This window comes from Taudactylus pleione, unplaced genomic scaffold (assembly GCF_031769625.1).
Source record: "Taudactylus pleione unplaced genomic scaffold, aTauple2 ptg001137l, whole genome shotgun sequence".
NCBI lineage: Eukaryota > Metazoa > Chordata > Amphibia > Anura > Myobatrachidae > Taudactylus > Taudactylus pleione.
Genome location: NW_028285538.1, coordinates 4,262,285 through 4,289,272, shown reverse-complemented (window position 1 = coordinate 4,289,272; position 26,988 = coordinate 4,262,285). Strand labels below are relative to the sequence as shown.

Below are 26,988 nucleotides of genomic sequence, written 5' to 3'. Positions count from 1 at the left end.
TGGGTCAGAGAAGACTTTTTCCAGTTGATTAACCAGCCATGTGTTTGTAGAAAGGTTATCTGAAGATGGCAGTGAAGGACCTCTGGAAAAAGCATGCCAACATCAAGAGGTTGTCCAAGTATGGGAGTAGCCTGATCCCCTGACGACGAAGGTAGGCCGCCATAACTACCATGATCTTGGTAAAGACCCACGGAGCTGTAGAAAGCCCAAAAGGCAATGCCTGAAATGGGAAATGTTGCTGTAGGACAGCAAACCAGAGATATCGCTGATGAGAGGGCGCTATGGGTACATGTAGGTAAGCGTCCTGAATGTCCAGAGACACCATAATGTCCCCAGGTTCCATAGCTAGGACAATAGAGCGGAGGGTTTACATACGAAACCTGGGCACCCTGATAAACTTGTTCAGAGACTTGAGATTGAGGATAGGCCGATGAGACCCATTGGGCTTCTGAACCAAGAAAAGGATACAGTAATAACCCTTCCCTAGCTGTGACGACAGGACCGTAATTATTACTCCCGAGTGCAGCAAGGACTGAATGGCCATATGGAGGAGCAGGGCTTTGCTCGGGTCTGCTGGAGGTCTTGTGTAAAAGAACTGCTGGGGGGGCCATCTCAGGAATGAGAAGGCGTACCCATGAGAGACCATTTATTTTACCCAGGCGTCTGTGGTGGTCTGACGCCAGAACTGTAGGAACTGTAGAAGCCGGACCCTCATCCTGGAATCCTCTAGGGGGAGGCCTGCCCTGTCAGGCTGAAGGCTTGTCCTTGTGTTTGACAGCTGGATGTCTATTAGCCCAGGCCTGCTTGGTCCTTGGCTTGGAGGCCTTTGTAGAAGCAGACTGCTGTGGAAAGGACTGACCTAAAGCTTTTCCCTGGGGACGAAAGGACCTGATGGAGGACATCCAAGGCCTTGGTGTAGATGCCGAGAGCAGTAACGCAGTCTTAGAAGCTGCCAAGGTAACCACAATCTTGTCCAACTCAGGGCCAAACAGGATCTCCCCAGTGTAAGGCAGTGATTCCAAGGCCTTCTAAAGGTGCGTACACACTGGGCGATTAGGAAATAGTAATCGTTCAGTCGTTCCTGATCCCCTGTAGTGCGTGCCTACACTGAACGATCAGTTGTTAAGTGTAGGCCCCCTCCATTTCAGAACATGGCCAATCTGTCGTTATTGATGTCTTAATCGTTCAATCGCTCAGTAATATTGCCCAGTTTGCATGCAATCTTCGTGTCGGCCTTTCATAATTGAAACCAAATGATACAGCGGGCTACCACAGCATTAGCAGATACCTTGGAAGCTAGGAGACCAGTATTCAAAGCAGCTTCTCCTAAATAGGAGGCTGTAACCGGGATGTGCGAGATGTAGGACAGCTGTTCCCGAGAAGCAGAGGGAAATGTGTTCTCTAGCGCATCTGCCCAGCTGTCAATGGCTTTGGCCAGCCAGGCAGTAGCCATGGCTAGATGAGTAATAGATCCTGTAAGAGAATACAGATTTGAGGCAAGCTTCAATCCTTCTATCCGTCGTCTCCTTTAGGGAGGATGCTGTAGGGATAGGTAAAGTAGAGCTTTTAACTAGACGTGTCACGTGGGAATCTACTGCTGGTGGAATTACCCATTTAGCGCAATCAGCTGCTGGAATAGGATTAAACAAATCCAGGCGTTTTGGCAACTGAAACTTTTTACTTTGAGTATTCCATACTTCACTCTTGAGTTCGGAAAGCTGATCAGTGAGGGAATTCCTTCTAAAATCACTGTCGTTTAAAGAGTAGCTCTTTTGCCTTAGGAGTTGGCTCTGCATCTTCTATTTGAAGAATTGATTTGCAAGCCCTCACTAGTGCAGGTACATTCAATTTAGACTGAAGCGCCTCCTCCCAAGAGGGTGACTCTGTAAGAGACATCTGCATCTTCTGCCTCCCCAGATGATACCTCAGAATCTGAGAACTGTGTGGACTGAGGATAGCACAGCACGCTTAGCAGTTTTACTGGGTAATGGTCTCTCACTTTGCAACAGTTGTTGAAAGGCTGTAGAAGTAGCCAGTAGACTCTGCAGAGTTAGAGAACATGTCTGTCCATGGAGGCGGCATAGAAGTTACTGGTATCGCCGAGTGTGCCTGCTAGGCGGTCCGCAGTCTTTGCCAACACCTGTGAAAAGGAAGCCCAGGGGGGGTTACTGAGCAGGGGCCGACTGGCCTGGGGTAGTACAACAAGATGCACATAGACCATCTTGAATCAAAACCTCCTGGGTTAATCCTGCTGAACAGGACCTGCAAGAGACCTATATAGGAGCAGCAGACTGTTTGTTACCCTTGTCTTTGCTGCAAGGACAGTATAACACAATATGGCATTGTAGAAGCGTGCAACAAACAGTATGTGACCGCCTTCACAAAAAAACAGTGAACCCCCTTATACACCAGTAACCCAGGCTTATGGTGAAAGAGAGGGAAAGGTATAAGCTGACAGAGAAAAAACAGACAGCAGAGCTAGCACAAGTCACATACAATGCAGAGTATAAAATATAACTGCAATGGGCACTAGCTTCAACTACACAGACCGAAGTGGCTGGTAGGAAATCGCTCTGTATAACCTGGCTCCTAGGAGAGGTATATATGGAGACTGGTCCCAACATTCCCGGAGACCTGTGGCTGCTGAAGAAAATGGCAGCCGTGGGTCTCCGAGGGGGTGGAGGCTGAAGGAGGAGCAGCTCAGAGGCGGCAAGACTTCAGTGGAATGGCGCCTTGAGTCGGGGGAGGGGCAGTAGGAAAAACAAGAGATATGGTAAGAACTTACCTTTGTTATCTCTGTTTCTACGAAGTCCATAGGGTCCACAGGGTTGACCTTGGGGTTATAGCTGGAACAGGATCCATGGGCACCACACAGTTAAGCTTTTAGCTCCCAGGATGCACTTGGGTCCTCCTCTATACCCCGCCCCCGAGCCACAGGCACCTCAGTTGGTAAGCAGCCTAGGCCGGAGGAGAATATGGAACAGAGAGAAGGAAGACTGGAACACACAAGAAACCATACTCACAGCAATAGGAGACGGAAAACCGGTGACCAGCCACACAGCCCATTTGAAGCCAGGTGCGTCAGGGCGGGCGCCCTGTGGACCCTATGGACTTCGTAGAAACAGAGATAACAAAGGTAAGTTCTTACCATATCTCTTGTTTTCTACTTCAGGGTCCATAGGGGGTCCACAGGGTTGACCTTGGGGATGTCCCAAAGCAGTACAACTAAGGGCGGGGACGCTCCTGTGCTGAAAGGAGTACCCGGCGCCCAAAGGATGCATCCTGAGAGGCAAAGGTGTCAAACGCATAGAACCTCAAAAACGTTTGAATTGAAGACCAAGTGGCCGCCTTACACAGCTGAACAGCAGAAGAGCCACGTCTAGCAGCCCAAGAGGGACCCACAGAACGAGTGGAATGAGCCTTAACAGAGGCTGGCACAGGTAAGCCCTCCTGTGCATAAGCATCACAAATAACGGAACGAAGCCAACGGGCTAACGTTTGTTTGTTGGCAGGCCAACCCCTCTTGTGAAAACCAAAGAGGATAAACAAGGAATCAGACTTCCTAACCGAAGCCGTCCGGTCTACATAAATTCTAAGCGCCCGGACCACATCTAAGGAAGTCTCACCAGCTGAAAGATCAGGGGACTGAAAAACTGGCACAACAAGTTCCTGATTAATATGGAACTTCGAGACCACTTTGGGCAAAAACTCAGGACGAGTGCGGAGCACCGCTCTGTCCTGGTGAAAAATCAGGAAAGGAGGGCGACAGGAAAGCGCCCCCAATTCAGACACCCTCCTGGCCGAAGCAATTGCCAGGAGAAAAACCGTCTTAAATGTCAGCCACTTGAGCTCCACCGCCTCAAGAGGCTCAAACGGAGGACCCTGCAGGACCCGTAGCACCACCGCCAAGTCCCAAGGAGCCACAAAGGGAGGCTGGATCCTGAGAACACCTTGGAAAAAGGTGTGAACGTCTGCTAGTATTGCAATCCGCCGTTGAAACCACACGGACAAGGCGGACACATGAACCTTCAGAGATGCAAGGCGTAAGCCGAGATCCAATCCTGACTGAAGAAATTCCAAGATCCTAGAAACTCGGAACACCTGAGGATCATAAAGTCTGGACTCACACCACTGAAAGTAAGTGTGCCACACTCTGTGATAAATCCGTGCTGAAGCAGGCTTGCGTGCCCTGAGCATCGTACCAATAACCGAACTGGAGAAGCCCCGAGACCTCAAGACGGCTGTCTCAAGAGCCACGCCGTCAAAGACAGCCGACCCAGATCCGGGTAAAGGCAGGGCCCCTGAGACAACAGGTCCCGACGTTGAGGAAGAAGGTACGGAGCGTCGATGGAGAGGCTCCTCAGATCGGAGTACCAAGGACGTCTGGGCCACGCCGGAGCTACCAGCACGAGCATGCCGCCGTCCTGCTTGAATTTCCGCAGAACCCGAGGAAGCAGGGATATCGGAGGAAACAGATACGCCAGGTGAAACGTCCATGTCACCGACAGCGCGTCCACCAGACTTGCACCTGCGTCTCTTGTCCTTGACCCGTAAACGGGCAACTTGTGATTGTGACGGGAGGCCATCAAGTCCAGCTCCGGCAGTCCCCACCTGTCCACGAGTAGCTGAAACACCTCTGGGTGAAGCGACCATTCCCCGGGATGCACGTCGTGACGGCTGAGGAAGTCCGCCTCCCAATTGAGGACTCCGGGGATGAAGACCGCCGAGATCGCTGGAATGTGACCCTCCGCCCAAGACAGGATACGAGACACCTCCGACATCGCTGCCTGACTGCGAGTTCCGCCTTGGTGATTGATATACGCCACCGTGGTGGCGTTGTCGGACTGCACCTGTACCGCCCTTCCGTGAAGAGCGGGGCCGGACGACTGCAGGGCCTTGTATACTGCCCGCAGTTCCAGGATGTTGATGGGGAGAAGTGCTTCTTCCGCTGACCAACGACCCTGAAGCGACAAAGAGCCGGTCACTGCCCCCCATCCCCGGAGACTGGCATCCGTCGTGAGCAGGACCCAGTCCGGGATCCAAAATGGGCGCCCCTCGACCAGATGAGCTGTCTGAAGCCACCAAGCCAAAGATAGCCGAACGTCCGGAGACAACACCAGCACCTGAGAGCGGATCCGGTGAGGTAACCCGTTCCATTCTGATAGAATCAGCCCCTGCAGGGGCCGGGAATGGAACTGGGCAAATTCCACCATGTCGAATGTCGACACCATGGACCCCAGAACTCTCATAGCCGAATGGACCGACAGGCGGCAACGGCTCAGGCAACTGCGTATCCGCAGCTGTAGTGAGGCGACCTTCTCCGGAGTCAGGAAGATCCTTTGCTGACGCGAATCCAGCAGGGCTCCCAAATGAACCATCCGCTGTGATGGAATCAGAGAGGACTTTTTCCAATTTATCAACCACCCGTGCGCTTGCAGGCAAGCGATCGTCAGGTGGAGATGTTGAAGCAGTACCTCCGGGGAGCTCGCCAGCAACAGGAGGTCGTCCAGGTACGGCAGCAGCCGTACATTCTGGTTCCGAAGATGTGCGGCCATGACCGCCATAATCTTCGTGAACACCCTCGGTGCCGTGGAGAGACCAAAGGGTAGCGCCTGGAACTGATAGTGGTGTTGAAGGATAGCGAACCTCAGATACCGCTGGTGTGAAGATGCTATCGGAACATGGAGGTAGGCGTCCTGGATGTCCAGGGACACCATGTAATCCCCCGGTTCCATCGCCAGAATGATGGAACGTAACGTTTCCATCCTGAACTTGGGAACTCTGAGGAATTTGTTCAGAGACTTCAAGTTGAGGATAGGGCGATGAGAACCATTGGGTTTCTGCACCAGAAACAGAGACGAATAATACCCCGTCCCTCGTTGTGATAGAGGAACGGGAACAATGACCCCTGCTTTCAGCAAGGACTCTATAGCCTCCTGAACCTGTAACGCCTTGGTCTTGTTCTGAGAAGGACTTGTGCAGAAAAACTGGTGGGGTGGTCTGTGCCGAAAAGACAGGGCGTACCCCTGGGAGACCACTTCTCGAACCCAGGCATCCGTGGTGGTATTGTGCCAGCACTGGGCAAATAGAAGAAGTCGGCCTCCCACTCTGAGGTCCCCCAGAGGGAGGCCCGTCCCATCAGGCCGCAGGTTTATCTTCCTGCTTGGAAGAAGGGCGCCGAGCACTCCAGGCTTGCTTCTTGGGTTTAGAGGCCGTCTTACTCGCAGACTGTCTCGGGAAGGACTGACCTTTCGCCTTACCCTGAACCCGAAAGGAACGAAAAGCCGAACTCCGAACCTTAGCAGGCAGTGCCGCCGAAGGGAGGAAGGCCGACTTGGATTTAGCCAGGGTGTCCACTATTTTGTCCAAGTCCGGACCAAATAGTAATTCCCCATTGAAAGGTAAGGCCTCCAGACCTTTCTTTGAATCAGAGTCCGCTCTCCAGGACCGCAACCATAAGGATCGGCGGGCAGACACCGCTGCAGCCGATACCCGCGAGGTCAGCAGACTAGCATCTAAAGAAGCTTCTCCAATGTAAGAAGCGGCGTCCCTCATTTGTCCCAACAACGCCCGCTGGACATCCGGAGCGTCGTCCGGGAAGGTATCTTCCAATGCATTGGCCCACCCCTCAATGGCCTTGGCCACCCAGGAAATGGCCATGGACGGTCGGGCCACCGCCCCGGAGAGGGAGTAAATAGACTTTAAGCAAGTCTCAACTTTCCTGTCCGTGGGATCCTTCAGCGAGGATATCGACGGTAATGGTAAGGTGGCGCCCCGAGTTAAACGGGTGACATGGGAATCCACCGCCGGTGGAGTTTCCCATTTTTTACAATGTGCCTCGGGGAAGGGGTAATTAGAAGCCAACCGCTTCTGAGGAAGGAATCTCTTACTGGGCGCCTGCCAAGCTACCGCCATATGATCCGTCAACTGATCCGACAGGGGAAACACCGCAGAAGCCACCTTAGTTTTTTTGAAACTAGGAAACTTCGACCTAGGAACCGGTGCCTCATCCTCTATAAGAAGAATAGCTCGCACCGCCCTAACTAGTGCTCGCACATTAATGGACGACTTGGTATCCATTTCCTGGACCGAGGCGTCCGAGTCAGTGTCATCAGGGACCTCCCCATCATCTGAGGAACCCTCTGAGTCCGATACCTGAGCAGCCCGTGTCATGAGTGGGCGTTTAGAAATCCTAGAAGGCATGTCAGTCTGCAACATTGACTGAAAAGCCGAGGAAGCGGCCGCCAAATTTTGCACGGAGTTGGAGAGCACATCCACCCATGGTGGAGGCGTCGCCATAGGGGCCTGAAAAGGTACCACAGGCTGCTGCGGCACAGGGGAAGCCTGTATATACATAGGCAACCCCGCATAGGGACCAACTGATTGAGACCCAGGAGGACTCCGCAATAACTGCGGGACACCCGGGGAATGGGGGATGGTCGGCTGGGGCACCGCCCTAGTAGGGAGAGCAGTCAGGACCGACAGACGGTCCGCAATAGACACCAGCACTTGAGAAAACATCGCCCACGGTGGTTCCTGCACCAGAGAAGGTCTGGATGGGCCAGGAGCCACCTGGCATCGACTACACAGGCCATCCTGTGACAAATCCTCCCTATCTACTCCTGCAGAACAGCGTCCGCAGGAGGCCAACACCGGAGCCACTGAGCGCTCAACCTCCTCGTCTGACATGACAGAATATATTATATATCTGGCACCAGGGTAGAAGTGAAACGCACTCACCGGTGTGCTGAACAACAGCCCACAATATGGCACTGAGTAGCACACTACTGTATGTGACGGACCTCACAAATACGTGATCTATATAAGTGAGGTCAGTAGAAACGCCCCTCCCCCACACACCTGCAGGGCTTGTAGGAGAAGTAAAGGGATAGGTATAAGCTGACAGTAAGTAGAAAATAAGCACAGACAGGCAGCACTAGCAAAAAGTCACATACCATGCAGGAAGATATACTCACTGCACCTTTACACTACAATCAACCTGAACAGATTCAGTGTCTGGGAGGGCTATAGTGCTGTGTACGCTGTCCTTAATCAGGGGAGAGGTACACAGGGGGACCGGTCCGCGTGCTCCCTGAGATCTGCGCTGCCACTGTGGGAAAATGGCCGCTGGAGACCTCAGAGGAGGAGTGGCCGAGGAATCTGCAGCTCAGCGACGCCAGACTGCGTGCTGAAAGGCGCGCTGAGCTGAGGGGAGGAGCCGCTGACAGGGAAGGCTTCCTCCCCTGGCTGGCCATAACCCCAGGGATGCTGGCTTCCCGCTTGCCGGTTATCCCTGGTGGTCTAGTGGTCCCACGGGTTATGGGGGGGGGCCCCGCCGCCACTGCCAGCAGCCTCCGGTCTGTCCCCAGGACCGGAGGCTAAAGGACTGCATTTAAGGCATTCCGCGCGCCGCCGCTAGCCAGCGACGCGCGGCTTACCTGCATCCCCGGCGACTCCGGCAGCAGTCCTGGGAGGTAGACAGAGTCCGGCTAGTACGGACTCTGTCCTCCCGCCGCGATCCCCAGATCAGTACTGGCGTCGCGGCGCCAGTCGGGGATCAGAGCGGCAGCGTGGGCGTCTGTACAGACAGCCCTTCGCTGCCGTCTGTAGTAAAAATAGATTAAAACTAAATAAAATTTAACTTAAAATAAAAAGCTTCTGGGGGCTGCTCCTGCAGCCCCCCTGCGCGGTGACCGACTCCGGCCGGGCACCAGCTTACACTGAGGTGCCTGTGGCTTGGGGGCGGGGTATAGAGGAGGACCCAAGTGCATCCTGGGAGCTAAAAGCTTAACTGTGTGGTGCCCATGGATCCTGTTCCAGCTATAACCCCAAGGTCAACCCTGTGGACCCCCTATGGACCCTTAAGTAGAAAGAGCTGTGCCGGCATCAATTGCCGGTTCCCTGGCCTCTTATAACATGTGACAGTAAAGTTAGCCCTGGTGGTCTAGTGGAGTCCTGGACTGACCGGTGTCCACATCAGCACCTCCGTTTTTTTGTCTCCGGAGACCGGAGGTAGGACTGCGTTGAAGACGCGGATTCCCGCAAGCGCCTTACATGTACCCCGGCTCGTGTCTGTGGTCCTCCAGTGGAGCTACGCTAGCTAGGCCCCCTGCCTTAAGTACCGAGCAGATGGCTGGAGCTGCAGTGCCGCAGAGGGGTGATGGAGCAGCAGCACTGGCGTTCAGAGGACTGTATCGCTGCCTGCTCGGTCAGTAAAAAAGAACAACAAAAGAAAGCAGCCCCACTGTTTGAACCGTGAACCAGCTCCTGCCGACACAAACTGAATTGCCTCAGGCTGTGGGCGGAGTTTAGTGGGGGAAGGACCGGGGCATTTAAAGCTTTAGCTGTTGGTGCCCAGTCCTAATCACCTCCTACACCCCATTGTCTCCTCTGTAGAGCCCTATGGACACTGAAGAAAAACCATCGACCATCTATACTTGGCGACTAACATTCGGCCTCGACCTGTTGACCTTTTAATTGTCGATCTTTCATACCACACTCCACCTGGCTCCTTCTTAATGCCACCAGGCTCGGGAGAACACTGGATTTCTACCCCTCAGAACATTTATTTTCAGATTAGTAAAAGCGTAAAGCAAAATGCAATCTATAGCGTCTATATGGAATTGTTATTTAACACCATCCCAGTGCACCTTCAGAGTTACAGTGGTTTAATTAAAAGTGCCCAGGATCGTGGGCGTGTGCTGGTTAGGCATAGACTAAGACGTGTGTATTACTGCTCCCCAGCCTGTTAAATCCTGTTCATCTTTCCTGTAGCCCACGGAGTACTCCTTTCATTAATGCTGGAACTTCTCCTGACGCCCTGGGGGTGATTTTGCCAAGCTACAGTTCCTGCTGTACTGCACTGCCTTGGGACAGTCTCCTGCTGCGAATGCCAAAGCACCATCTTTGCCACATCCTGCAGGCTTCTCCGCTGGTGTCATCGACCTCTCCTAATGGAATACTGTCTCCAAGGTACTGCTGCTGATCTGCATTCGTTTTTCCTCTGGTCCCACCAGTGCCTCCTTGCTCCACTGGCCCTCCCACTGGCAGCGGCCGACTTGGATGCGGCTCTCCCTTCAGTGCAGTCCCTGCTGCTGTATCAGGTGACACTGTTTTCTTACCCGCTTGCTATGTGGGACCTTCCTAGTCACCTGAAGGCTCCTAGCTCATGCTTGCTCCCTGGTGGCTGCTGCCTTCCGCTGGCTGCTCCTGTGCTGACCTCCTCTGAGGCCACTTGCTCGCCACCTTCTTGAAGAATAGCGGTTAGTCCTTGACACAGCCTGCTGCTTCTCCTGACAGCTCCTGTTTTCCTGGCAATATTGTTCTGGAGATAAAGTACTTTTTCTCCCCACTTGTCGGGTGTCCCGTTTATTGCCATTCTGTGGGTGTAAACCTTTAAAATCCATAAAACGAAAACAAACAAACAAAAAAAAAAACAAGTGCCCAGGCTCCTATATTATCTCCATGGCCCTCCAAAAATACAATTTGCTTTCTAAGAAGTCTTAATACAATTCACCTTCTGGTTTAAAATGCCATTTACTGTATTTAGAGCAAAGGAATTTTATGGTGGCCAAACCAGATAATCTGGTTTGCCAGCTTGATCAATAGTCAAATAACCCCTATAGCAACGAGAGGTATGTACCTATTGTAAGAAGTGTTACTCCCAGGATCAACCGACTTGGCAACTACTCACCTAAACGGTTTATGGTGGCTGCCCTTGGTAGTAGACATACAGTAAGGGCCGTTTCAGAGGACGAGATGTGCCGTTCTGGAACATATCCAGTCTGCCGGCACTGCAAGTTGCTTGCAATATCAGCAGTACATTAAAATGCAGATATGTACACAGCCAGTACATTGTACAGACTTGAATTCTTACAGTTTGATGAGTTTTCTTTTCTTACCTCTTCTTCTTGTGATGTCAGGCAATTCAAAATCCTAGTATACTGTAATAACTGAAAAACCTAATTTTCTATTCACCAAGCAATCCTTTACTCAGATGTCACGTAGACCCTCCTACCAAAGGCAGCACAGAGTTTGAAAAGGATGAGCAAAGCAATAGATAAGGCACGGCATCCAAAGTGGAAGCTCAGTCGTTTAGTGTTCTAAAAGTGTGGGCACAATGATGACATTACCCCTCCAAGAAATGTAAAAAACCGCGTCTTCTTTGTGAAAGGTTTTCCAAATTAGATATGCATAGTGGAGATGAAGCCCAGGAGAAAGATTACCTTCCAAGATGCACTGGTGAAACAAATTACTGGGCTCAAAGAGCATTCCATTAGCGCCTTTAGATAAAACTTAAGATACCAATGCAAAACAAGGGATCAAAAAGGATGGGCCAAACTTCACCTGCTTCTTGCAGTACATCTAACGTCTAGGGGTAGCGCTATTTGGTGCTGGAAGAAAAAGCAGAAACCTAGAGAGTACCAAACTGGTCCAGACCTTTTTTTTGTAGGCCACCACAGAGAAAAGGGAGACTGGATATATGGAAAGATAATGGCAGGAAACACAAATTCCCTGTACTAGGCTGAAGCAATCTCCAGACCATCTATTAATGTGCAAATACAATTAATCACATTATGGTGATTTATGGGAACTTTTACACCTATTAGTAAATATTAGAAATTAAACATGGAATTGCATTTTAGGTTTGGTGGTCCTTTAACTAGAAGCCAAATAGCTCAACACTGTAGTGGCTATGAGCGAAAACAATTTCTTACATTAAGAAGATCCATATTTGCCACCTGATAAGCTGCAGATCCAAGCACTTTTGGAGGAAGTCCCTTCACAGTGCATTCCAGAAGGTTCTAAAAAAGAAAAAAAAAAAAAAAAAGCAAATACCACATTTAAAAAAAAACAACCAAACAGTTCAAAAAAAAAAAAAAAAAATCTATTACGGATTAGAACTGCTCTGCACTTACAACACACTTCTCCACCTGCAGAGCATCTGATGTGATAATGTTTTTTAAAGTCTGCAGCAGATATGTCAGTAATTCCGAGCCTTGCCGTTCCTTCTTGCCACCTAAAGACAATAGGAGAATACTCTGTCAAATGCAAAATACAGTAGGATTTCAGTTTGCGATATAGTTTATACTTTTTGAAAGCAACAAACCATGCATCGAATGGCTTTATACTATGCTTACCTGTTTCCATAGCTGCCTTGGTAAACTCTATAATATCCTTCCATACAGCATGAAGCACAGCACCTAAAGATGTATAAGGAAAAGAAAGTGGAAAGCTAAACTTTAAAATAGTACACATCACAAATTAAAAAACAGTTATGCGTTGGAAAGGACAGGTGAACAGAAGGGATAATCACCCCAAGAACAGAATTTACCTGAGGCATCTTTTCCAATGGTAATAAAACCATCCTGCACAGCATTTACCAGGGAGCTTGCATGTTTACAGAAGAAAGATGAACTGCTGATCAGAGGATGCTGGAGAGGCTCTGCAGGATAATACGGTATGTCATTTCCCGTTTACAGAACACGCTAAAGTAATAAATACATCAATACATGAGAAAGAGAACACATACCTAAACTAAGCACAAGCTTGTGCTGACTGGCAAACTGTGCAACCTCAGGACCAAGCAGGAAGTGAAGAATCATCTCAACACCCAGAAGATGAACGGATGGAAAAGCAACGGTTGCCAAAAGGCTGGAATTCAAGTTTATTTTTGGGGTTGTTGGACTGCCAAAGGGCATTGTTCCTATAGGGTAAGAAGTTTGAGTTACTTAACCTTGCCAACTGGTAATATGCCACTTCAATCACGTGAAGCTAAAACCAAGAGTATTGTAGAGGTCCCTCAGAAGAAATCGTAATGAATAATCACATGCAAAAAAATAATGGGGTCGCATGCTATAAGGGTGTTCATTTTGTAACCCAATAAACCACATTAAAGAAACTAAGATTTTTATACTTGTTAAATCAATACCTTTTCATACATTAGGGGAAATTTGTAGTACAGGGGCTCAGCCAGAAGTTTGTATTGAATAATTTAAAATGCTCAAAGTTGTAATTGATCCCCTGGGGCTATTCAAGTACCTCGCAGGGTGCACTTAACAGGGATTTTTTTCGGGTCTGATCAACCCAAAAACAAATCCCCGTTAACGGGTGCTGCAAACCTGTTAACGCATAGATTCATGAACTTATCACGGATTGTGTGTGTTAATGCCCATTAACAAGGGGCTAGAGTGAAAAAGGGTCTGGAATTGAATATCCCCAGGCGTTAAAGCCCAGGGCTACCACCCTTTTTTACCCGTTAAATTAATGGGGCTAATTGAATTTGGCCTTAAATAGTTTTAAATTAAATCTTTTTTGGGGAAATCTCTTTAAATGCTAGAGTCCTATAACTGAAAAACTACATACAGCGTAAAATTCAGGATTTTTAGTCAGCTTTGACGTGCATTTAGGGCTTGATTCAATTGCCCGCGATGTAAATAGCGCCGGGAGACAGCTCCCGGAGCTATTCTATTCTGCGCGTTGTTTAGTCGGAGAATGCCCGTTCTTGCGAATAAACACCCTGTTTAAGGCGCGAGAACGGGCATTCCCCGACCTAACTTCATGGCGCGATGCTGTTATCCAGGTGCGAAGGGCAGAAAACAGAATCGTGCCTGGACTTTTGTAGGACTTCTGCTCACAACCCCGAAGGGTTGCGAGAAAAAATCCTTAGTTGGGCTTAGCAGCGCGGTGTATTGAATAGCTCCAGGAGCTGATTCCCAGCGCTATTCACTTTGCGTTGAATAGAATCGAGCCCTTAGAATTGAATGTGCAATAAAAATTAGGAAACCAAAAAGGTAAATAAAAGTAATTCAAATTGTGTCAGTTGATGTGGAATGACCAGTCTACTAAAAGCCACCTGTGGATGCCTTGTCCTTGAGCAAAAACATTCCACCTTGGAGTCGCCGGGACTGGAGTCTCTTCGGGCTTGTCACATCCGCCAACGCCACAAAGCCGGAAGAGACTCTCTGCTCCAGCATAAACTGCAGGGATCTAGCCGGTGGCAGCGCGGCGCGCGCTCACCGGTAATTAAGTCCGGACCAATGCCAGAAGAAGGATCGAAGATTCAAGACACTGGACACAGGTGAGGCCTCGCCGGAATAGTGACATTAACACTGAGTGATTATAACTTCAACCCAAGGACCGGAGACTCTTTAGGGGTTAGGGACGCCTACCCCTAGGCCGATATTACGCCATTAACCCTCTCCCCACCCACCAAAAAGAGGAAACCAACATATCACCCTCTGTCCCAAATCCCCGCTAGAATACCCCTCCATTAGTGAGGATATACATTACCCACAAGTGCTAGCAATATGCTTTACAGACTACTCACCACCAACAAAGATTAGAGACTATGAAATAAATTATATTAGCGAGCACCCGACTTCATAAATCAAATAAAAACCACTTTTTTCTATCACAGAATTGGGCTATCATTACTGTTTAGTATATATATTATCTACCATACCATCTCATCTACTATCGATTTATGAAACACTCAGGCACGGTTCTAGAGTGTATGAAACACGTACGACTTTGTTATAGATTAAAATAGGGAGAGAACAGAGGATTCTCTCTGCAAGAACTTTTGCTGCCCCATTACTAATTAAAGCATCCGAGTGAGCACCAGGCAACAAAACCCTTTTTTGTCATAGCTTTAAGTTCCTGTCTGGCTGCCGGCATTTGCGCCCCTCCTCCCATTATGTGCCGACTCCCAGGCTACAGACTTTTCAGCATGACGGTCTCTCCCCACAGTCCATGGGACATCACTCAAAAGCAGCTAACCCCCATACCTAACCCCAGTACTATCTGCCACTAACCACTCCTTGCCCCAGCTGCCCTCTACCCTTACCCCCCTCCCTAACCCCAGTACTGTCTGACCTTAACCCCTTCCTTGTCCCCCAGCGCTGTCCCATCAGCTGCCTGCCCTAAGCCCCCATAATTTGTGATGGGACCCAGAAACCATGGAGTAGGACCCCAATTTCTTAAAGTGAGGGGTCCCTGGGACAAAAGATTTAGTTATATGCAACATGTGGTTCTCTAACTACCGAAAAAAAAGTGGGAGAGCTGTGTTGCACAAGCTTCTTTCAAGTCATACGTTTTTTTGAGCACAATATAAAAACCTTTGTTGATATAAGTGTCATATTTGGCAGATAAAGCTGCTAACACCTTAAAAATCTAACTCTAGTAACAGCTATATACAGAGTATAACAAGAAGAAAGGACTCAAGTGATATGGACTATGACTTGCACGATTCCATAATCACCAGGCATGTACCTTTTTGCAAGGGAGTAGACGCAGTCAGACACGGACTAGCTCCACGTAGTGGAGTGGATTGAGACGAAGAGTCTACACATAAGGCACTTTGAATCAAAGGTAAACAAACCTGCAAATATATAATAAAAAAATATGAATGGTTGGTGGTTAAAGCAAAGGTTCCAAGACACACGTGTTCAATATATTAACTTATTAGCTTTTTCTCAGGGGTGAGCAGCTAGAATTGTTTCAAGAGCCATTAATAGGTACCAGCGAGGCTAAGAGGGATGCAAAGTTATTGTAATTAAACAATCCAATCATCCTATGTAATTTGTAACAGCAGTGGACTCAAAATGCATTAAATTACTATACAAGTCTGGTTTTACAAGCAGCACGTAGATTCAGCCTTATAAGATACCTCTCCTATGACTGGGTGTCACACTTCGAAAGTATGGACAGAATACCAGATGCCTGTCTGACATAGCTGCTCAGTCTAGGCTCCATAGCCCAAAGACTCACCAACCGATTCGGTAGAATGTGTCCTCACATTTTCAGGAACAGGTAACGTTGTCTCAATTAAAGCTTTTTAAAAAAACTTCAGTAATTCATCTAGCAAGTCTGCTTAGACACAAGCCAACCTTACTTTTGAGCATCAAAAGATCAATTTTGCAAAATTAGAGCCTTATTACTATAGGTCCTCATAGCTCTAACAGCCAACAAGAGAAGGGATCCATTCTTTTCCAAAGACTGACCACAGTCTAGGCCAAAAAGTGTTTACCATGAGAAATTAGGGAAACCTGTAAGACAGAACCCCTAAGCTCATGTACTCTGCACAATAGAGATACAGGAAGAAAAGCCGTCTTGCAACTATGAATAAACATATGCAGTGTTCCCCCCACACTTTATTCCTCAGGTGGTCCACTGGCACTATGATGCCCCCTCCACCTCAGCCCAACTTACTCTGAGAGGCTGCTGGCACTGCAAACAGCGCCTCTTCCCTCTCCTGTCCAAACAAAGCCGGGCTGCTGCTTGCCTCCTATGATTGAGTTTGGTCCTGCACTCCACCCACTCCCCTCCCGGGCTTTGGGGAATTTCTAAGGTGAACACTGAATATACCCGGAGTTTATACAGCGGTCCCCAATACAGAATAACATAATTGGACTGAAATACTCAACAGCCGCCGATTCAACTTCTGAAAGTGGAAGCCCGACAGTAGCAAATCCAGCCGCCCGTTGGCAAGTATCCTAACCACCCCCTCCTCCCCCTAACCCTTCCCCTTAGGGGTGCCTAACCCTAACCTCCACCCCTAGCGCCTGACCACTCCCAGGGGTGCCTAAACCTAACCCCGCCCTGCCTGCACCCTAACCCTCCCAGGGGGGTGCCTGACCCTAAACTCCCCTTCCCCTAGCCTAACCTTCCCCAGGGGGTACCTAACCCAAAGTCCCCCATGGGTCCCTAAACCTAACCCCCAACCCCCTCCCATACCCGGGCTAAGTGTTAAACTTCCTCGGCACACGACGATCGGGATGGCGGGGGTGGGTCTTCTGGTGTCGGGATCAAGATAGGAGTCAGTATTTTGTCGCCTATCTTAAGTCCCATGTCGTGCAGGTAGTGTCGGCATTTAGACCGGTGGCATTGCATCACCGGTCTATTAACTACAGCCCCAGAATAACCAGTATGGAAGGAGGATGATCCATATCCTGTGATCAGCAGCATCACCCAGTGGGCAGCAAGCGGACTTTACCATCGGTCTGGCTTTAAATTGTCAATTGGAGGACTGTAATTATACTATTGATTGAAGGCTCTTTATGCTACTGTGAAGCTATTCTTCTCTCAGCTGGAAATGTTGGTTCATTTGGGACATGCTATGTTCTGTGTAGCTATTCCTTTTAGACTTTTCTGTAATACACACTTCCTGTGGTCTATTCATTAGGTGATTGTTAGAATTACTTTTTATGATGTGGTATGATCGCTATTTGTAGGTTTACATTATACTTATTTGGTGGTTTAGTTATCACAGCAGCACATTGGGAGGTCTGAGCTCATCACCTTTTCCTGTTTTTTTAAATACCTCTTTCTACAGTGTATGCACCACTGACCCCAGTGAATTTGACTAGATTAGCAGATACAGACCAATTTGAGCTGTATAGAGTAAAGAAAGCCTAAACATTTAGTTGTCTACCCAGCAGGCAAGTCCCATGGTGCTTCCTACCTGTGCGAATCTAAGAGCAGGAGTATCAGAATATAATAGTAAACTCCCGTGAAGGAGAGCTCAAGTTACCTGTTCAAAGTGTGCTGGAAGCTGAGATCCAAGACGCATTAGAAGATACCACCAGACTTCTACTTTTGTCAGAGCTAGGGCTTCTGTCCTAACGTGGATAGAACTTAATGGCTGCATAAGCAGTTTTAGCCTCTTGGTACTGCATAGTATATCTGAGAACACAAATTGTACAAGATGGATTTGGAAAACTACTTACAATATACATACCGAAAGAAATCCAGTGACCTAGAAGATCTCATGAATGCCGTTTATTAATATAGTGTAAAACAGTTGTAGATTAGTAGCGTCAAAAGTCACTTTCCTTACATACTAGGTAATACTGTATATATAATTTATATACATCAATCTTATTCTCAATTTCATAAAATGCTCCAAAGATTACACGGTTTAAAAAAACAAGAGCCAAAAAAATATCAGTCGGGACCGTAGACTGGCTAAGGGGTGCTCTGGTTTTGTGTTAAGGAGCAAAATAATAATAAAAGTTTATTTTGTACATATCTGTGTTTGATGAATGACAGGCTGAAATTTACACTGTTCCATTATCACAACTTAATGTATATAGAAAATTATGTAGCCAAGAAAGAAACCAACAATATTTCCTTATTTATAAAAAAAAAAAAAAATCAACTAAGTCAGACAATATAAATTAGATTTACCTGGGTTTAATGCAAAGTTATCAATAAGGCTTTTCCAGGCAATAAAAGCAATTTTCTTTACTGCCGGAGACGCACTTCGAAAGCCCAACTCTTCCAGCTGCAGTAAGGAGTTAATAAAGCTGCCACTTCGATGCAATGTCTGGAGACGAGAAAAAAAAAAAAAGTTTATCATCATCATCATCAAGAAACTTCCCACAACAGGCCCATTGAAAATGACATGGCCTAGTTACCTTCCCTAGCAGCTTGACAAACAACGGCCACAGTTTCAGCACATAAGTCTCATTTTTACTTGTAAAAAGTTTGTGCAGTTCCGCAATGATTTTCTGTAAAAGCAGAGATAAAAAAATAGAAATAAAGATACTATAAAGCAAAGTGAAAACTGGTAAAACTTATCTCTAGAGTAGGGGTGGGCAATAAGCCCAGCCAGCTGTTGTAGAACTACACATCCCACTATGCCCTGCCACAGTTTTGTTATTTGGCCATGCTAAAACTGTTGCAAGGCATGCTGGGATTTGTAATCACAAAATAACCTTGGCGCCTGACGGGGACCTGTGGTGAATGCTGGGATTTGTAGTTCAACAGCTGGAGGGCCACCTATTGCCCACCCCTGCTCTAGAGTCTAGACGTTCAGGAAAGTAATAGCCTAAAACGTCACGATTACCCCATGCAGACTACAAGTATGTCAATCACATTACAAGCATTCACGGATGAAACAAACATTCCCAAGTTAACTCACAGTTGACATGAGCTGTTCTGTTACAGCCGACACTTCCTGCTGTTTCTGAAGCAACAGTGGTAGCCCAATTTCTAGGGCTGTCGCTCCTCTTAACCGAACCTTGGGCGCCGAGTAGATTACCAATGGAATAATTAATTTTGTCCATCGAACAGCCTCCTCTGTCATCTGTGCAGGTGTTTGTTCCAAAAGTCTGAAACAACATAACCAAATACCAAACAAAAGAAATCAGTACATTTTTAATATAGTTTTACTAGTCAGATAGGAAAGGGAATAGGATTTTCTTCTTACCTTATAACAACATTCAGTGCTTCATATGCAACAACAAGCGAATGCACATCTTTATCAAGTACACTTTCTAATGTAGAAATTATAGACGGTACCTAAGGTAAGAGGATAAAAGTATTTACTTGGTGCTTAATATACTCAAAATTGATTCAAATAATTTATGTATCACCTCTACCTGTACGGTGATTGTACACAGTGATAGTTTGCACGCTAATATAGGTGGGCATTTGGTTATGTGATACTTTACACATGTCTAAGGATTTAGGACCTCCCTTACCAATAACTGATGTAGAAATTGTTTGCATGCAACATTTTAAGAAGTAGAGCACATGGCAGAATTATGTCAGCCACTACTTGGGATAAGGACCCCTGTCGTTTGGTAAATACACTAAAATTAGCTTCTTGCCATCTACGAAACAGAATAAAACTCACCGCCTTGCCAACTTCTTCAGGGGAGAAGTTTTGTTTTGAAATCACCCAAAGTGCTCTAGTGCATGTGTTCTTATCTGTTGCTTTTACAGCAATACTGTTTAGTACAGTCAACAATTCATTCACCTCAGATGCTACAAGGGGGAGAAAAAAATAAAAAAAATAAAAAAAATTGAGAAAGTCACAAGTTCACTTAACAGGCCTTACATCCTAGACCTTACTCTCTTCTAACAAATGTGGAGCAAATATGACACTTACATTGACTATTTGGAATTAAAAAAGCAATTCTAATTGTTTAAAGGCATGTTAAAGTTATTAAATCTCTAGGTGTATGCTAAATCTCTTGATCCATTGGTATATATCTAGCAGGTGGTGTCAGTATTCAAGGGACTGGTGCACCACTTGTGTAATATGTCCATTTAGGTGTTAGGAAATATAGACTAAGCTTCAATGGAGCAGGGAATGCTGGGAATGCTAAATATTCTCTGTACAGTGATGCACAATTTGGCAACGCTACATAAAAAAAAAATAGTAACAACAATCAATCGTCTGTGCCCCCTACAGCAGGTGAAAATTTGACACAACGTATTTGTAACGTAACCAGACAGCTACTTAATACAAATCAGTCATGACATTAAAGAAAAAAAAAAAAAAAAACCCTATTACAAACACCACCAGACCCTTATAATTACCTGATATGCTTGATGCTATTTTACTATTAAAACCACAAAATCCCAACATCTGAAGTGCTGCGTTATTGAGATCAGAATTCTGGTGGGAAATGTGAACCTGAAAGATAAGTCTAATATAAATAAGGGAAAAACAAGCAAATAAAAGTGTAGTATAGCATTAGCTAGTGTTCATTCGAGCACCCTGCACCTGTCACAACCCGTGCAATTCCTCTTTCCTGCATGGGGTGTCGCTCTGTGCTCTGGTGCTTCTAGCACACTCTGGTCTGTATCTCAGCAGTGTGTGCTAGAAGCAGCAAAGCAGAGAGCCACACCCCAGGCAGGAAAGAAGAACTGCACGGGTTGTGACAGGTGCAAGGAGCTAGAATGAACACTATAGTAAATCACATTACTGAAGTCTAAAGGCTAATCAGAACTACAGGGCCACCTTCTAATTTGGCTACATGGTTCACATGACATCCCAAACACATTCTCTGCCTTAGCCAGTAACCATCCTAGGAAAACCAATGGGGTAAATCTGACAAAAATATTTTTGGGGCCATACACAATATTGGTCCAATTACCAGATATCGTAGTCTTGGCCAATCCTAACCAGGCACATACAAGTTACTTTATTTCCATACCTTAAAAGCTTTACAAAGACGCACAAATTGTTTTCCAACCAGGACTGTGAAATCTTTGCCATCTTCTCCACTAAGACGGCTACAAGGAGAGATCAAAACAAGTGTCATTGGTGCTGAACAAAATGAGAACTGATACAAACTCAGGAATACGTTGGAAAGCACTGATGAACAAAATATGATCTAATATTTAGCAAAGTTGCAAAACGCATTCTAGAAATGTTGCCGTTACCGAACACCAGCGGGTGGATAGATGCCGTCTATATAGGGAAGGGAAATCTTGGGGGAAGCCCAGCACCTCTAAGTGCTGGGCACACCGAGTGATGAATTAGGGGCGTGCCATGAGGACACACCCCCTTCCCATTCAGTCACGCCCCTTTTCAGAAGCGTGCAGGAAGAGAGTGTCTGCCCACACCTCAGCGCCCTGCCCCCGGTCTAGCAGAAACCCTATACACTTTAGTGTGTACCAACTACTCTAGGCACCATTCTTAACAGTCCCCACTCGACCCTTTTCACAGAGGCACTCAGGAATACGTACTTAAAGTTAAAACTAGATATGGTCAGAAATCAGAAAGACTGTCTACAGTTGTAGTGACAAATATTTACGTGATAAAATAGTTCTTACGCACTTAGCAATGGAGAGGTATGCATCTGTTTTTTCTGTGTACGAGGTAGAGGAGTCCTCCAAAGTTTCTAGTAAAGGCATCAATTGGGAATCATCTAATGCAGCAGCCATTTTTCATAGATGCTATGGAAAAATAAGTATGGTTATTTAATGTGGGATATACAACAATATATACAGAAACAGTGTGACAATTAGCCATAAAATTTACATAAGTTTAACCAGGTTTATATCAAAACCACCAGATGGGCGCCAAGCAGTCAACAAGGTATTAACAGGGTAATGTATTAAACCTTCCAAAGAGTGGACAAGTGGAGGTGTTGCCCACAGCAACCAATCAGCTTCTACCTATTTTATAGAATGTACTTTATAAATGCTAGCTATAAGCAGATTGGTTGCTATGGAAAACTTTACAATTCAGTAGGAAGCTTGAAACATCTTCCCCTAATGCCGTATACACACTAGACGATATGTCGTCCAATCCGGCCAGACAACATGTCGGCAACATTGTCTAGTGTGTACACTCAATGTCATTGATGACGCACGCTCCCACTCCAGATTCGACTGACGACGTTAGCGGGGGGCCATGCTGAATGGCCCCCGCTGTTGCGCCATCGCTCGCGGCATCGGAAAGTGTGTATGGAACTAGTCGCCATCACTGCATGTATACAATAGCCCACAGCCTCAGTAGAGACACAGGAATCACCTTAGCCATTGCTGCGCATACATAAGGGGAGGGCGGGGGGGGGGGTGATAAAATATTTTTATCAGACACCTTAACGAATGAGCTCCATAGAAGTAATTCAATTGTTACTCCATTCGGGCACACATAGGCGCGGATAGCCATTTCTGCTTGCAGCCTCCTGACGTGTCAAGTAGAAAAGTGCAAAAAGTCAAGAGTTTGAAGCCCTCAAAACAGTAAGTACCCGGTGCTGTCTGGGCCCACACCCAGCGCAGGCACCCAAACAGAGCAACAATTCAATTGCTCTGTTAAGGACACATTAGATATGGCACCTGATAAAAGAATCAAATAGCCCCCAAGACGTTTTACATGTGACTAATCTTCTAAACAATCGCTTGCACCCAACATGCTAACCATTACAACATGTATCTTATTTCGGACAACAAGCAGCCATATAAAGTCCTTTTAAATTAACAATAACCCTTGACGGAGACTGTACATATAGTGTTCTCCCCAGAAAATTTTGCCAGGTGGGTGGCATCAAGAAGCAGCCAGATAGGGGCCTTCGCCATAAACAGCGCCCAGATACTGCCCAATATTTGCTTTTTGGACACAGATCATTTTTTTAAACAGCACCCAGAAACTGTTCAATTTTTGGAGGAACTTTATTATTTTTGCTGGGTACACAGGAGGGTGCCCAGTTACAGGTAGCCAAACACAGAGTGAACACAGGAGGACCCCTCTCCCCGCTGCTCGACAGCGACTGTCAGTCACTGTTCCAGCTAGCAACCGCAACGCCCTAACTCTTACATAGCCAGGAAAGGCCATGACCACTGATACCAGCAGTTCAATGAGGGCCTAACACCTACACACCAGCCACACAGCTGCATGACACCTACACACAGGCACGCCAGCCACACAGCTGCATGACACCTACACACAGGCGCATGACACCTACACACAGGCACGCCAGCCACACAGCTGCATAACACACAGGCACGCCAGCCACACAGCTGCATGACACACACAGGCGCGCCAGCCACACAGCTGCATGACACACACAGGCGCGCCAGCCACACAGCTGCATGACACACACAGGCGCGCCAGCCACACAGCTGCATGACACACACACGCGCGCGCCAGCCACACAGCTGCATGACACACACACGCGCGCCAGCCACACAGCTGCAAGACACACACACGCGCGCCAGCCACACAGCTGCAAGACACACACACGCGCGCCAGCCACACAGCTGCAAGACACACACACGCGCGCCAGCCACACAGCTGCAAGACACACACGCGCGCGCCAGCCACACAGCTGCAAGACACACACGCGCGCGCCAGCCACACAGCTGCAAGACACACACACACGCGCGCGCCAGCCACACAGCTGCAAGACACACACACACGCGCGCGCCAGCCACACAGCTGCATGACACACACACACGCGCGCGCCAGCCACACAGCTGCATGACACACACACACGCGCGCGCCAGCCACACAGCTGCATGACACACACACACGCGCGCGCCAGCCACACAGCTGCATGACACACACACGCGCGCCAGCCACACAGCTGCATGACACACACACGCGCGCCAGCCACACAGCTGCATGACACACGCGCGCGCCAGCCACACAGCTGCATGACACACGCGCGCGCCAGCCACACAGCTGCATGACACACGCGCGCGCCAGCCACACAGCTGCATGACACACGCGCGCGCCAGCCACACAGCTGCATGACACACACGCGCGCGCCAGCCACACAGCTGCATGACACACACGCGCGCGCCAGCCACACAGCTGCATGACACACACGCGCGCGCCAGCCACACAGCTGCATGACACACACGCGCGCGCCAGCCACACAGCTGCATGACACACACGCGCGCGCCAGCCACACAGCTGCATGACACACACGCGCGCGCCAGCCACACAGCTGCATGACACACACGCGCGCGCCAGCCACACAGCTGCATGACACACGCGCGCGCGCCAGCCACACAGCTGCATGACACACGCGCGCGCGCCAGCCACACAGCTGCATGACACACACGCGCGCGCGCCAGCCACACAGCTGCATGACACACACGCGCGCGCGCCAGCCACACAGCTGCATGACACACACGCGCGCGCCAGCCACACAGCTGCATGACACACACGCGCGCGCCAGCCACACAGCTGCATGACACACACGCGCGCGCCAGCCACACAGCTGCATGACACACACGCGCGCGCCAGCCACACAGCTGCATGACACACACGCGCGCGCCAGCCACACAGCTGCATGACACACACGCGCGCGCCAGCCACACAGCTGCATGACACACACGCGCGCGCCAGCCACACAGCTGCATGACACACACGCGCGCGCCAGCCACACAGCTGCATGACACACACGCGCGCGCCAGCCACACAGCTGCATGACACACACGCGCGCGCCAGCCACACAGCTGCATGACACACACGCGCGCGCCAGCCACACAGCTGCATGACACACACGCGCGCGCCAGCCACACAGCTGCATGACACACACGCGCGCGCCAGCCACACAGCTGCATGACACACACACACAGCAGCCACACAGCTGCATAACACACACACACACACAGCAGCCACACAGCTGCATAACACACACACACAGCAGCCACACAGCTGCATAACACACACACACAGCAGCCACACAGCTGCATAACACACACACACAGCAGCCACACAGCTGCATAACACACACACACAGCAGCCACACAGCTGCATAACACACACACACAGCAGCCACACAGCTGCATAACACACACACACAGCAGCCACACAGCTGCATAACACACACACACAGCAGCATAACACACACACACAGCAGCCACACAGCAGCATAACACACACACACAGCAGCCACACAGCTGCATAACACACACACACAGCAGCCACACAGCTGCATAACACACATACACAGCAGCCACACAGCTGCATAACACACACACACAGCAGCCACACAGCTGCATAACACACACACACAGCAGCCACACAGCTGCATAACACACACACACAGCAGCCACACAGCTGCATAACACACACACACAGCAGCCACACAGCTGCATAACACACACACACAGCAGCCACACAGCTGCATAACACACACACACAGCAGCCACACAGCTGCATAACACACACACACAGCAGCCACACAGCTGCATAACACACACACACAGCAGCCACACAGCTGCATAACACACACAGCAGCCACACAGCTGCATAACACACACACACAGCAGCCACACAGCTGCATAACACACACACACAGCAGCCACACAGCTGCATAACACACACACACACAGCAGCCACACAGCTGCATAACACACACACACACAGCAGCCACACAGCTGCATAACACACACACACACAGCAGCCACACAGCTGCATAACACACACACACAGCAGCCACACAGCTGCATAACACACACACAGCAGCCACACAGCTGCATAACACACACACACAGCAGCCACACAGCTGCATAACACACACACACAGCAGCCACACAGCTGCATAACACACACACACACAGCAGCCACACAGCTGCATAACACACACACACACACACCAGCCACACAGCTGCCTAACACATAAGGGGGTAAATGTGAGATTGTTGTCCTGACTACTAAGGCATCCTGGGACTTCTAGTCCCACACCAATAACATGCCATATGTGGCCTAAACGTGGTCTAAAGTTGGTGAGCTACAGTAAGGACTGAGGAGCTGCTGCAGAACCTCTTTGGCAGGATGATCTACGGCCACCATCACTGTGCCTTATGGGGCTGTCTGTCACAGACATCCCACCCGCTCACCTCGGAACGCACCTGGCAGCGGGAGCCCCTCAAACTCCGGATCCCCAGGAAACAGGACCAGCGCTCGCCGTCCCCCTGACACCACCGCCTGATTTACCCGCGCTCTGCAGGCGCCTCCCCTTCCAGCTCCCGCCGACTAAAGTGACGCAAGATTGGATGGAAGTGGCTGACTGATAACAGAGTGCCGAGCTGGTGGATAGCAGGCAGGGGAAGATAATCGCACGCAGAGCGGATAGATGGGAGGAAGACACTAGTGATTGGATGCTTGGATGGTTCCACAGACTGGCGGGGGAGGGAGCTTGGAAGAGTGGTGGACTGGTCATGGTGTTATAGTCATGGATACACACACTGTAACAGACCTGTAGCAGCAGGCGTGGTAGTGTGCGACTGTCATTATATTCTTTATTGTTACTGTATTATCATGTATAGCTGAAGCCTGCAGTCATTGTACCCCATAGTGTTAGACGTTTTAAAATCATTATAACATTGGGTTTTTAAGGCACCAAACGCGGTCTTCAAGGCTCCCAAACAGTTCAGGTTTTAGAGATATCCATGGTTGAGCACAGGTGGTTAAATCAAATTGAGTACTAATTAAGTCACCTGTGATCAAGCATGGAAATCCTTACAACCTGGACTGTTTAGGGTGTCTTAAGGACTGAGCTTGGGAACCTTTAGTTTAGGGGATTATGGCCCTCATTCAGAGTCACTCGCTATTTGCGGTCGTTCGTTCTAAAACAAGGGGTGGCTATTCAAATGAACCGTTCGCTGTTTGCGGTCTGTTGACGCCTCTAGGTCTGAACGAGCGAACAAAACTTGCGTTCGTTTTTTGGAAAAATACGCCCCCTGGCTGCTCGCATCCTACGTCATGTCCGCTGTTTATTAGATTAA

The 26,988-nt window shown here is 48.6% G+C and overlaps 1 protein-coding gene across 2 annotated transcripts in view; it reads right to left on the bottom strand.

The window, feature by feature from the left end:
* The window catches only part of RIF1 (replication timing regulatory factor 1), a 109,746-nt gene extending 83,548 nt beyond the window's left edge, over positions 1–26,198 (bottom strand). The window contains exons 1-16 of one of the 2 annotated variants that reach the window (XM_088461990.1): positions 26,101–26,198; positions 21,578–21,696; positions 20,952–21,030; positions 20,332–20,428; positions 19,643–19,773; positions 19,214–19,305; positions 18,926–19,115; positions 18,420–18,512; positions 18,190–18,328; positions 17,534–17,685; positions 15,274–15,382; positions 12,533–12,706; positions 12,335–12,445; positions 12,141–12,203; positions 11,919–12,019; positions 11,718–11,804 (exon numbers count right to left, since the gene is read on the bottom strand). In XM_088461990.1, the coding sequence (XP_088318116.1) occupies positions 11,718–11,804; positions 11,919–12,019; positions 12,141–12,203; positions 12,335–12,445; positions 12,533–12,706; positions 15,274–15,382; positions 17,534–17,685; positions 18,190–18,328; positions 18,420–18,512; positions 18,926–19,115; positions 19,214–19,305; positions 19,643–19,773; positions 20,332–20,428; positions 20,952–21,030; positions 21,578–21,684 (1,725 nt within the window). In that variant the 5' untranslated portion in view covers positions 21,685–21,696; positions 26,101–26,198. The remainder of the gene's footprint in view (positions 1–11,717; positions 11,805–11,918; positions 12,020–12,140; positions 12,204–12,334; positions 12,446–12,532; positions 12,707–15,273; positions 15,383–17,533; positions 17,686–18,189; positions 18,329–18,419; positions 18,513–18,925; positions 19,116–19,213; positions 19,306–19,642; positions 19,774–20,331; positions 20,429–20,951; positions 21,031–21,577; positions 21,697–26,100) is intronic. The other variant, XM_088461991.1, reaches the window with a different exon arrangement.
* Positions 26,199–26,988: the final 790 nt, after the last annotated feature.